This window comes from Gobius niger, assembly GCF_951799975.1.
Source record: "Gobius niger genome assembly, chromosome: 2".
NCBI classification, from domain to species: domain Eukaryota; kingdom Metazoa; phylum Chordata; class Actinopteri; order Gobiiformes; family Gobiidae; genus Gobius; species Gobius niger.
The window spans coordinates 43646876-43660508 of record NC_136853.1 but is presented as its reverse complement, the minus strand read 5'-3'; the positions used below and the strand labels follow the sequence as shown (position 1 = coordinate 43660508).

Sequence of the window (13633 nt, the reverse complement as noted above, 5' to 3'; positions counted from 1 at the left end):
GCGTTCAACGCCCTAGGACGAGTTTGTTCAAATGCGAGGATTTACCCGACCTCCTGTTGGTTGCCTTGTAACCATGTAGTGTACTTTTTTGTTCGGACAGTCATGATGCACGTGTGTACCAATTTTAGTTTGGCTGTTCCAAACTTGATATCAGGTCGTTGCCATGGCAACACTGTGAAAAAATGGGCGTGGCTATTATTGACTTTATTGATCGGGGTCACGTGACGGACGTCTGTGCCAAATTTTGTTTGTCTACGACAAAGTTCACTTTTTTTCTTCATTCATTTTTATTTGGTGCTCTGCAGGGGGCGCTATCGCGCCCATTTTCAAAATTCCTAAATCAAAACATCCGGGGCCGACGACTCAACCAACGATTCAAGTTACACTCAAATCGGCCACAGTATGTGCGAGTTATGACTCTTTGAAGGTGACAGCGAACGCCGAAAATGTACGCAAAATTCCTGACGTTGCCATGACAAAACCGGAAATCCTATTAGAAAGTTTTTAATAACTTTTAATGCCCCACATGTGTAGATGATCTGGAGCGACCGGGGAGTCGCTGCGTTCAACGCCCTAGGACGAGTTCGTTCAAATGCGAGGGCATGAAATGGCGCCTTCGGCGCCATGTCGCTCTTCTGGCAAATATGGCCGCCCCAAGGTTGGTTGCCTAGCAACCGCGTAATGTACTTTTTTGTTCGGACAGTCATGGTGCACATCTGTACCAATTTTGGTTTGGCTCCGCCAAACTTGATATCAGGTCGTTGCCATGGCAACACGGTGGGAAAATGGGCGTGGCCATCATTTACTTTTTTGATCGGGGTCACGTGACGGACGTCTGTGCCAAATTTTGTTTGTCTACGACAAAGTTCCCTTTTTTTCTCCATTCATTTTTATTTGGCGCTCTGCAGGGGGCGCTATTGCGCCCATTTTCAAAATTCCTATATCAAAACATCCGGGGCCGACGACTCGACCAATGATTCAAGTTACGCTAAAATCGGCCACAGTATGTGCGAGTTATGACTCTTCGAAGGTGACGGCGAACGCCGAAAACGAACGCCAAATTCATGGCGTTGCCATGACAAAACCGGAAATTCTATTAGAAAGTTTTTAATAACTTTTAATGCCCCACATGTGTAGATGATCTGGAGCGACCGGGGAGTCGCTGCGTTCAACGCCCTAGGACGAGTTCGTTCAAATGCGAGGGCATGAAAAGGCGCCTTCGGCGCCAGGTCGCTCTTCTGGCCAATATGGCCGCCATACAGATGGTTGCCTAGCAACCGCGTAGTATATATTTTTTTTTGGCTTCATGTGACCAATCACTGTGCCGAATTTTTTCCGTCTACGACAAACTAAAATTTTCGGCGTTTTCGTGATTTTGGGGGGTCTGGCCATAGGCCGCAATGTTAACGCTGTTTTTCCAGGGGGCGCTGACGCGCCATTTTTTTGAATTTCTGAAATTTGGAGATGTGAAGTTTTTTCTTTTCACCAAATTGAATTTTGGACAAAAATTCAGGACTTTTCGTCGGTGGGAAAGTGGATTTCTGGGGGAGAGGAAAAATAATAATAATAAGAATTAAAGCCGCAAGCGGCATCGAACGGCCCTCGCGGGCCGTGCCTCCTTTAGCGCCTCTATTGCCGCGTCTATGTAACCGTACCAAGGGCGCCACACTGCATTTTATTGCCCTGATGTGCCATTAATCTTTGTCAGTAAACATCAGAGCTACATTTTTAGCCTCTCCATGTAAGCAATGGCTCAAGCCTGCAGAGGGCGCTAGCGCGCCCGTAATCTTTTTAATTTCACAAGTGGCATCAGATGACCCTAACGGGCCGTATTTCCATGACCACTGTCCACAAGCTCCTGACAGGGGGCGCTAACGCGCTGTAATGTTGTATAATGTGAGATGTATGTGTCAGCCCCATTGGATAACATGGGGGGCCTCGGGGGTCACCATGGCAACACCGTACAAAATACGATATGGGTCTCATTGGCTTTTTGGATCGGGACGCCATCAACTATTTTTGTACCGAATTTCATCCATTTCCGACAAACTAATTTTTTTCCCATAATGCATTTTTTCTTCTGCACCTGGAGGGGGCGCTATCGCGCCCAATGGCACTTTTTCCACATTTGTTGCGTCCAGGGGTGAAAGGTCAACAAAATGTATATTTCCGATTTTTAATCGGAGTTTGTTTGTGCGAATGGGAGCGATTTTTAGTTTTTGATGAATCGCAAAATACTTCGGAAAGATTGCGGCTTCGCCGCAAACGAACCATGAAACTTAGCCAAAAAATTTGGATAACTTTTGATGCCCCACATCTGGAGATGAGCTGGAGCAATTTTGAGCTCATTTGGTGAAACGCCCTAGGAGGAGTTCGTTAAAATGCGATGTCAGCGAAAACGCTGACTCAGCATTCTCAGGACTTCCTGTCAAAATGGCGGACTTCCGGTTTGTCAGGGGGCGTGGCCACAATAATATTTTTTTTTTGTCGTCACATGACGAATATCTGTACCGAATCTCGTCGCTCTACGACAAAGTTTACTTCGGCCCCTCCCCATTGGCGTAATGTATTTTCACTTTTGTAGGTGGCGCTGTCGCGCCATTTTTTTTTTCCCCAATATGAAACACACATTTTAATTAATTTTTCACCAAAATTGAATTTTGGGCAAAGTTTGGTGAGTTTTCGACAATGTTCAGGGGGTCAAATTCCTGCTCAAAGAGCAGAAGAAAGAAAGAAGAAGAAAGAAAGAAAGAATAATAATATTTCCGAGAAAAACAATATCGTCGCTTTCGCGACGATATCATATTATACATTTTTGGAAAGCTTTCAACGATCCGCACGCATCCGTGGGGGTCCTGGGTGGATGACGAGCGCTTCGCGCTCGTCATCCACTATATACCCCCATTCACACTATATACCCCCGTTCATTTTAATGCAATAATAAGTATAAAGGCCCCACACCTTCGGTGTGGGCTGTCACTGTTTTACATGGTGAGTTTACGGTTGACATGGGGACAGCGCTTCGCGCTGTTTTTGTGCGCTCCGCGCACTTAGGTTCAGTGCGCTGCGCGCACTGCGCTGTGATTGCGATTACAATAGGCCCTTGCGACGGCAGGCCGCTCGGGCCTAATAAGAAAAACCCTTACAATAACAATATAGCGCCGCCTGCGGCGGCCCATATTTATATCGTCGGAGAGGTCTCACGTCCAGTAATCCACCCGTGAGGTTCATTGTCAAATACGAGCGCGTTGCGCTCGTATTTTACCTCTTCTTTGTCAATATTTCTTAATGCGTTTTTTTTTCATATTTTTTTGCGAGCAACTACAAATATGCCGCTTTCGCGGCAAACACCTATATCATTGGATAGGCCTCAATGCCCTGAGTCACTATAGTAGTGTTTTGGGCATTGGGGAGTGGCCATGGTCGATGACGAGCGCGTTGCGCTCGTCATCGACTACTTTCTTGTCAATGTTACGCCTTGCCTGGATTTTTCACCTTTTTTCACACGAGCAGTTACAAATGTGCCGCTTTCGCGGCACACGCCTATTTCACCGGACAGGGCGTGGTGCCGGGAGTCCCCCCTATTACTGTCTAATGCATGGGGAGCGCTCCGCGCTCTGTTTCTTGAGCGCTGCGCGCTCTTTTCGGGACGTGCGCTACGCGCACGTCTTTCATCAGTGCGCTCCGCGCACTGCCGTACAATTACAATAGGCCCGAGCCCTGCCAGGCCGCTCGGGCCTAATAATAAGAAAAACCCTTACAATAACAATATAGCGCCGCCTCCGGCGGCCCATATTTATATCGTCGGAAAGGTCTCACGTCCAGTAACCCACCCGTAAGGTTCATTGTCAAATACGAGCGCGTTGCGCTCGTATTTTACCACTTCTTTGTCAATATTTCTTAATGCGTTTTTTTTTCAGATTTTTGTGCGAGCAACAACAAATATGCCGCTTTCGCGGCAAACACCTATATCATTGGATAGGCCTTAATGCCCTGAGTCACTCTAGTAGTGTTTTGGGCATTGGGAAGTGGCCATGGTCGATGACGAGCGCGTTGCGCTCGTCATCGACTACTTTCTTGTCGATGTTGCGCCTTCACTGGATTTTTCACCTTTTTTCACACGAGCAGTTACAAATGTGCCGCTTTCGCGGCACACGCCTATTTCACCGGACAGGGCGTGGTGCCGGGGTCCCCCCTATTACTGTCTAATGCATGGGGAGCGCTCCGCGCTCTGTTTCTTGAGCGCTGCGCGCTCTTTTCGGGACGTGCGCTACGCGCACGTCTTTCTTCAGTGCGCTCCGCGCACTGCCGTACAATTACAATAGGCCCGAGCCCTGCCAGGCCGCTCGGGCCTAATAAGAAAAACCCTTACAATAACAATATAGCGCCGCCTCCGGCGGTCCATATTTATATCGTCGGAAAGGTCTGACGTCCAGTAACCCACCCGTGAGGTTCATTGTCAAATACGAGCGCAACGCGCTCGTATTTTACCTCTTCTTTGTCAATATTTCTTAATACGTTTTTTTTTTATATTTTTTGCGAGCAACTACAAATATGCCGCTTTCGCGGCAAATACCTATATCATTGGATAGGTCGGGGTGCCGGGAGTCCCCCTATTACTGTCTAATGCATGGGGAGCGCTCCGCGCTCTGTTTCTTGAGCGCTGCGCGCTCTTTTCGGAACGTGCGCTACGCGCACGTCTTTCTTCAGTGCGCTCCGCGCACTGCCGTACAATTACAATAGGCCCGAGCCCTGCCAGGCCGCTCGGGCCTAATAAATAAGAAACCACCCAAAAACAATAGTCCCTTGCCAGGACTGCGTCCGGCTCGGGCCTAAATATAAGGAGAACGGAGCGAGATAGAGGCATGGTGTAATATATTTTTAGGTTTGTTATGATGAGTAGAAGACATCTGGAAAGTTTCGTGGAAATCGGACAAACTAAATTTTTCAGGGTATAGGCAGGTGGCGCTATAGTGATGTGCACCGTGAAGTAATTGATCTCTGTGGAATCAGACCGTAAGTGGCCTTCTGTCAGCCAAGTGTGATCCAGACTGGATAGAGCGCGTGCCTGCGAGGTGGTGTCAAATTTACATGAAAAAATGTGTTTTTGGGGGGGCGCCATTCGAAACGGGGGGGTCTGAGTGAAAAAAAAGTCAGGTATTTTTTGTAGCCCCGTGTCAGGAGAGTCTGTTAAACCAGGTGTGGGCTTATTCTGCTGAAAAACCAGGGACTAGCTTGTTGACACACAAGGCAGGTCCAGATAGACTCCCAAATAAAAGTCAAAGTCACACCCACATCTTAGAAAATATGACATGACTATAATGTATTTTTTGGTTTCCAAAAGTGTCTAGAACATACTGGCATCATTGTATTAAAAAGATTCAAAAGTGCAGTTTTCAAGGTATGGCTAGGGGGCGCTATCCTGGGAGCAGACTACACATTAATGGCGTCATTCTGTTCAGTTTCAGGTGGCGCATTAGTGACATGAATATGAGCTCTGTGGGCTTATGCCTGTGAGCGTGAGCTTTCTTCGAAACAACGCGAAATCTACGCGTTTTTCGCCGCGGCGTTACGCGGAGACGGTGAAACTTTTTTGAGAAACGCTGGGCAAATATTGAATTTCAATATGTCTAGACGCGCTGTGCCAAATGTGAGCTAAATCCGATGAAAAACCAGGGACTAGTTCGTTAAAACGTAAAATGAGTTTAGACGAGGTCCGGGTTTGAAGCCAAGATGGCCGCCTCCCTGTGCGAGTGGGCGTGGCGCTCCAAGTGAGTTTTGGGCTTGTCCTGATGTCCCCTCTCACTGTGCCGAGTGATTCGGGCGTACGCCCAAAAACGCCCCGATTTTTTTGAATTGGGGTCCGCTTCCAGAGGGCGCTGTGGAGCCATTTTGTTGTGGGCGTGTCCCATTCGTCCAATATCATAAATTTTTTCGCTGCCCCATTGCCTCCGCCAATTTTGGTGAGCTTTCACCCACGTCTAGCGGGTCAAAAACGCGATCCTTTCCGGAGAAAAAAAATAATAATAATAATAATAAGAAACCACCCAAAAACAATAGTCCCTTGCCAGGACTGCGTCCGGCTCGGGCCTAATCAATAAAAACATCAACATAGAATTAATCAATTACAGGCAAGATGTAGATAAAATGCTTTCAGTTATATGCATTTTTACGTTGTTTAGATTCGCTCTGTCTTGAGAACTATTTTAAGTCTTGTTTTGACTCTATGTTTGCTATATCGCCCATACATGAAACTGTCCTCCACATTTTTCAAGATCAAGTTGGAGCAGTTCTGAGCTCAAAGGGTGTTCATCACGGCACCATGGAGTAGCTTAAAGTGACATTTTGGTGTTGCTGTGTCATCCCCACTGGTGCCTGCAGAGGGAGCTCCTGGTCAATAATAAACAAAACCCAAATGTTTACCTGATTGAACTCATTTATCTTATTTTGTATACATTTATGCAGCAGTTTTGACTGTAATTTAACCTGTGTGTAGGTGCGGACCGAGATCAACAAGGAGATCGTGGCGGTCAGTAAAGTCGCCGACCCACTGAAAATCCTGGCCAGCGCCGACACGATGAAGGTTTTGGGCGTCCAGAGACCACTTCTGCAGGTAAAGACAATATCATTCCCTCCACTCCGGAGAAACACAAGCGTTCTGTTTTGTAAATCATGCGCGCAAATGCCAAAAGTCTCCGGATTGGCCTCTTAGTTGTGGAAAATTTCTCCGAAAAGGCCATTGCAGTTTTTTTTTTTACTGTCAATTTGTGCAGTTTCAAAGTTTGACATTTTCTTTGTCTTCTGAAAACTGTTATTGGAGCTGTTATTTTCTGGTAATCTCTCAGCATCGGTGGATTTGGTGTTTGGATGACAGCGACACATGCTGTACTTGTGATAATGCTGTGCCTGGGGTGAGAATAGGAGTCTGTGTATTGCTGGGTTGCAGGTTCTAGAATGTGATGATGTCATCGGGCCCAGCGGGGGGCAGGAGCCAGTTTTTCCTATTAACAGCATTACACTTTCACAAGTCGTAGCTCAAAAGAAAATGTATGAATTAGAAAAATGATCATTAATATCAATCACTGGGTCCATGATCTCTCTGTACAAGACCACAAATTTCCTCAAAAACAAAATAATTTTTCCTCCATACAATAGCATTGGCCTTTAGAACGCTGTGATGTCACCTGCAACCCAGCAATACTTTTTCATTTGTGATTGTGTATTGCGTCTTTTTCCTTAAAGGGATATTTCAGGATTTTTGACATAGGGCCTTATTTCCTTGTTTTCCAGAGTGTTTCTGATTTATGGAGATATTATTTTTTGTAATTCATGCAGTTCTTATATTTGAAGAGTTTCGTGGCGCTAGGCTAATGCAAGGCTAGCACATTTCTATGGTATCAGATAGCCTGCACTAGAAACAGCCTGACCCGCTCCACAGAGCACCTGAGGCAAATCACTTATAACTCCAGACTAACGATATAAATGTTTGTGTCGATAGAGTAATTTTTGGAATATAACTGACCTGCATCACATGAATGATCGCATTTTGAGGGACTATTTTCTAGCAGATCACTCCGCCGCCGCGTAGCTTATACAACCACCAAGCTGATGCTGCTCAAATACATGGGCCCGATCTTGTGCATCAAAACGGAGACGATAGCGTGACATTTTGCCTCAGTAGGAGCACTTTGTGATCTTGCCACTCCAGACTTAGTGCATTTAAGTGGGTGGAGACACAGATTTTCCTCCAACCAGATCGACTCCGCGTCCAGGAGAGTGGTTGTGTGGGAGTGGGGGGTGAACATGTGCTTTTGTTTTGCTTCGCGTTCACGCCGAGCGCGGCCGATCTGCGCCACAGCGGACGCTGTAGCTCTTTTTCTCTGGAGACGTGAACATGGTTTAGCTCACGATGGGGTAAATAAAGTTTTTAGTTTGACCTGTGAGAGCCTAAGGCTTAAGAAAGAACGCAAGACAGCGCAATGTAAACGAGGAAGTGAATGTCAGCCGTGTTTCCATCAGTGCAGTCACCTCCTCTTGTGACGCCCCCTCACAGGTGGCGGAGGCGAATGGCACATATAGCGCTGCCACTCGGAAAATAATTCGCCAAGAGCCTGCGCCGCCCCGAGCGCCGCCACAAGATCTGGCCCTATAAGTGATTTGCCTCAGGTGCTCTGTGGGTCACACTGTTTTTAATGCAGACTATCTGATATCGTAGAAATGCACTAGCCTAGCGCCACGAAACTCTTCAAATATAAGAACTGCATGAATTACAAAAAAAATATCTCCAGAAATCAGCAACACTCTGGATAACTAGGAAATTAGGCCCTATGACAAAAATCCTGAAATATCCCTTTAAGTCTACAGTACATATTGAAATACTACTACATTAATCCATGAGAAGCCTCCTGACGTTATCGTGTCATTATGTGTGTCCTCGGTCTCTCGGGGCGACGGCAGCGGTGGCAGATCTCCACAGAGCGTCCGTGGGCGTTAAGTTCACCGGGGTTTGTTTACGGCTCCTCCTTAACGAGCTCTGCAGCATCTCGCTAATTACGCCGCGGTCGCTAACGAGGCTTTCCGCTGATGGAGAGGCGCGCAATGAAACGCTGCCTTTGTTCGGACTTTCCGCCTTGGTTTTCTTTTTTTGTTATATTCGGTCGGGGAGATTATGACCAGAGTCCAGAGGCCAGACATTTTATCCCAAACTAGTAAAAAAAAAAGAAATTTGGATGCTCAGTATGTGCTATCGTGGACTTTTTTTTTGACCCTGGTTTAAGCCTAAGATTTCTGTTAGAATATATTAACTAATGTCCAATTATTTTCTCATAAAAGAATCAAAAAGTGGCGGAAATCCTCTATTCTGTGCTTCACGTTGGCTGTATAAAGGACTGAATATCGGAGGACTATGGATCTAATCACTACCAAATAATAACCAGGTTCAATATTTGTCTCTTTAACATGAAACATAGAACATTAAGTATTGCAGGTTTTGCAAAAGAAAAAGGAATCTGCAAAACTTGATTGTGTAGTTTCAGCTACATTGCACTAAATTTAGTTATACCATGGTCTGGGTGAATACTGGATTCTGATTGGCTGGTGCATTATTTTGGTATAACCGCACACGTAGTCCGGTAGTTAAATCACTGGGATATCACTCCGCTGTGGCATCGCCATAGCAACGCATGACACAGCTGAATCAGATAAAGGCGTAATTAGTGACTGACAGGAACGTATGAGATGGATTTTGTGTTAATTTCAACGTTTTTGGCCAAAACAAAACTTGATAAATGTTTGTAGAGGAGAGTGAGCAGCTAGGTTAGCTACTGTTAATAACATACGAGCTTTACATTTCTATTGAAAACGGTTAAGGCTATTCATCATTTTCAGGCGTACATAAAATGATCCAGCATTGAAGCATATTTGTCTGGATTAGTAAAGTCAAACAAAGGTTTCAGTTGGGGGGGCCCAGGTGTGAGCGACTCCACCGCAGCTGTTTCCATAAACAGTTGAGCTCGTTGAGCTAGCTAGCTAGCTTCAGGTTAAACAGCGTAAAAGTGAAATAACTCCTGCCCACGAGTGCCGCATATCGGTGTTTACTTCTTAAGTAATTTGGCATCCGCACAGTAAAGTGAAGATTACTGCGCGGATTTCGAACTACTCCTGGTATTATTACGCCTTACAATATAGTTCCCCTTTTATCCGCTTAGAAAATCCACATTGTTTAATTTTGTGTAATTATACTTTGTAGTGGAACACTTCACGTAACCATATTTAAATAGGGAAAACGTGGAAGAGCTTGGTAGCTTCTATCTTGACCTGTTTTGGAGCTATAGAGGAGAGAGGGAGAGGCTAAATGCTAACGCCGTCTGCGCTGTGTTTACGTGACTGAAGGCACGGGGGAAGATCAGACAGGTCCTAAAGAACTCGTCAAAGCTAAGGTAAGAACATATCTCAGTATGTAAAAACGGTGGCCTATTCCTTTAACACCGTCTCAGAGCTAAAATGTAATGATTATATTTTAGCTCATTATTGCGCAACATTAGACGCCATATTTATACATAAACATACTGACAATCAATGTGATGGTCTTCTAAAAGAGTTTTTTTCAGATATAACACATGCATAGATCTTTTACATTTGTTCCAACCCCTTGAGATGAATCCTCTTGTTAACGTCCCGGCGCTGCAGTGTCCGTTTCAGACATTAGGGCCTGGTCACGGGTCTATTACCATAATTGCCTGATTCAATTCAGAGGGAATATTCTTCATTTACTCGCACTTGTTCATAATCTTTGGGAATGCTATTCATCAACCATAAAAAGAAAATCTCACATGTTTCATCCATACAGTTATCACCTCTGCTCGTGCTATCTCTCCAGCACACGAATGAACGTTAACCTTTCCAATTCAGCCATAATCTGCCCCGGTCTGGATTTATCCTGTGGGCTGAGTGGGAGATGTACGGCTAACATGTATAATAATATCATTTTACAATATATTAGCGTGATGTATAAATCAAGGCTATTCACTGCTGGTTCTCCGTGATAGGCCAAATACTTATCAGAATTAACTGTGATGGGCTGTATTATCAATAACCTTGACCCCTTGAAGGCATTCGACAGAGAATCGCTCCAAAATAAATGCGCCGTCTGAGAAATTAAATAATGTCCACTTGTCCAAAAGTCAATGTTATGCTAATACATTCATATACGTGTATATGGTGGAGATGCAGGATCACGCGGAGCCAATATGTGTGTGACCCCAATAGCCATGATATCCTCGGCGCCGGTTAATAAAATGGGTCAGCCATAGCTCAGCTGGAAGAAAGACCCACCAGCCCCGGCCTGGATGATAGTTTGATTCCAGTCTCTAGTCATTTCACTCTATTTCGATACTGAAAAAACAAGTCGATACAGAACATTCCTGCACTGTATTATCTGCATTGTATTTTAGTTTATTTGGTTCAGTGTTAATTTTGACAACATATTTTATTTTAGTTTTAGTCTTTTGACTGAAATGTAGTTTAATTTTAGTCAAGATTTAGTCAAAAAAAAAGATTAAATTTTAGTCTAGTTTTAGTCGACTAAAATTGCATGTCAATTTAGTGGACTAAAATTAAAACTAATTTAGTCGACTTATATTTAAAATTCTTCATTATAATCATATTTATACCATGGTCTGGGTGAATACTCGATTCTGATTGGCTGGTGCATTATTTTGGTATAACCGCACACGTAGTCCGGTAGTTAAATCACTGGGATATCACTCCGCTGTGGCGTCGCCATAGCAACGCATGACACAGCTGAATCAGATAAAGGCGTAATTAGTGACTGACAGGAACGTATGAGATGGATTTTGTGTTAATTTCAACGTTTTTGGCCAAAACAAAACGTTTGCTAAATGTTTGTAGAGGAGAGTGAGCAGCTAGGTTAGCTACTGTTAATAACATATGAGCTTTACATTTCTATTGAAAACGGTTAAGGCTATTCATCATTTTCAGGCGTTCATAAAATGATCCTGCATTTAAGCATATTTGTCTGGATTAGTAAAGTCAAACATAAAAGTTTCAGTTGGGGGGGCCCAGGTGTGAGCGACTCCACCGCAGCTGTTTCCATAAACAGTTGAGCTGGTTGAGCTAGCTAGCTTTAGCTTCAGGTTAAACAGCGTAAAAGTGAAATAACTCCTGCCCACGAGTGATGATGTCATCAGGCCGCGCTGATCAGTTTACTTGTGCAGGTGTGAGCCTGGCCAGCAGGGGGCAGGTGTGAAACAGAGACCTCTCCTTAATCGAGGCAAACTTTAAATCATTTGTACTTTTATGACTGTTCAGAAAACAGAAAATTAATAAATATATAAATAAAATAAATACTTTTTTTTAAAGGCAACAAATAATCGTTTGAATAATCGTGATTTCAATTATGACTAAAATAATAGTGATTATTATTTTTTCCATTTTTTCCACTACAAAGTACAGTTACACAAAATTAAACAATGTGGATTTTCTAAGCGGATAAAAGGGGGAACTATATTGTAAGGTGTAATAATACCAGGAGTAGTTGGAAATCCGTGCAGTAATATCTTCACTTTACTGTGCTTTTTTTTTTTTTTTTTAAGTTTGCTTAGTTTATTTGTTGACAGTTATGACAGTTGTAGGTTACACACGACGTTACGGCTTGTAGTTTTAGGTCCCTACATGTCCCAACAAGTTGATTTAGTCCAATATATTGACATTTTGTTGACCAACATTTAACAAAAAACAAAAAGAATAACTTCACAAACTATTTACATCAGGGGTCGGCAACATCAGGCCCGAGGGCCAAATCTGGCCCTCCAGCACAGAACCTTTGGCCCTCAAGATGATTTTGAGAAACATTATCACACAAATCCGAGAGTACTTTTAACATTATTAGAGTTAAATGGGAGAAAAGAAGGTAGAAATACTGCCAATACAGTTATGATAGGAGCGACAGTATGGTAGAGCGGGTCGTCTCGTGATCGGAAGGTCGGGGGTTCGAATCCCACCTCCTGGAAGTGTACACTGTCGTTGTGTCCTTGGGCAAGACACTTCACCCACATTGCCCCCAGTGTCTGCGTACATTGGTGTATGAATGAGAGCATGAATGGGTGAGTGGATCCTTGCTGTAAAGCGCTTTGAGTGCCTAATGTAGGTGGAAAAGCGCTATATAAGTTGAGACCATTTACCAATACACCCAATTATTATGTACAACACTGGCATCTGAAGGAAGTGCACTGGAAAAAGAATAATCGTTTTAAGGTTTAATCAAGAGATTAAATCTAAGGTTTGAGTTGATTTGTTCTGGTCTTAGATGAGATAAAACCTCCAGTCGTCGTTATTCTCTTAATTCAGATCATTCTGTGTCATTTCAAGTGAAAAACAATTGTCTGATTTCAAGTGGGTTTTATTCTTGTTCCATTGGCGTATCTTGGATTAGTTCAAACCGACTCAAATTCAACATAGAAGAACTTTTATTCAAGCAGTTTTAAGTAATTTATCTCATTCAAGATGGTCATTTGTCCAGTGTTGTGCTTCACTTTGGGCTTATAGCCATAATAATCAGAGCCTTCGGCCCTCGGTCTATTCGCCTCCGCCAAGAAAACTTGCCTACCCCTGATTTACATCTTAAATCAAGTATTCATTACATTCAATGCTTTTATGTTTTTTAGTAAAATTTAGAGAGCCATCCCACACACAAAAACGAAATAGAGAAAGCCTGTGTGTCCCATCCTAAGTCAAAGTGAAATGCAACTGAATTATCTCTATATGACATTAAAAAATATAGTCATTCCGATGTGTAGACCTAGTTCTTGTGACTCTGTGCCTGAGTAGCTGCAGTGAACAGATGCACAGGATATAAATGGTCCCCTATGGTTCCCAGCGCACAATTCCAGCCAAGACTGCGTGCGTTTAATGCTCTGTCGCGAGCGTTTTTTCCCCCCAACGCCGCACTCCTGACGCCAGTGATGTGTGTCTATTTTTTGATGGGGACTGGCGGGTTCTGCGAAGGAGCGCACAGGCGATAACCCAATCATATCCACATCTGCCACGTTATTGGGGAGCCGAGCCGGCGTTATATGGAACTGTCATTGTGATCTTTAATTACACATCGGAGTCA

General features: G+C 44.0%; 1 protein-coding gene across 1 annotated transcript in view; it reads left to right on the top strand.

Moving 5' to 3' along the window:
• Positions 1-13633, top strand: part of exoc4 (exocyst complex component 4) — a 362908-nt gene that overhangs the window by 234523 nt on the left and 114752 nt on the right. The window contains exon 13 of the mRNA XM_079552397.1: positions 6497-6613. Coding sequence (XP_079408523.1) covers positions 6497-6613 — 117 coding nt within the window. The remainder of the gene's footprint in view (positions 1-6496; positions 6614-13633) is intronic.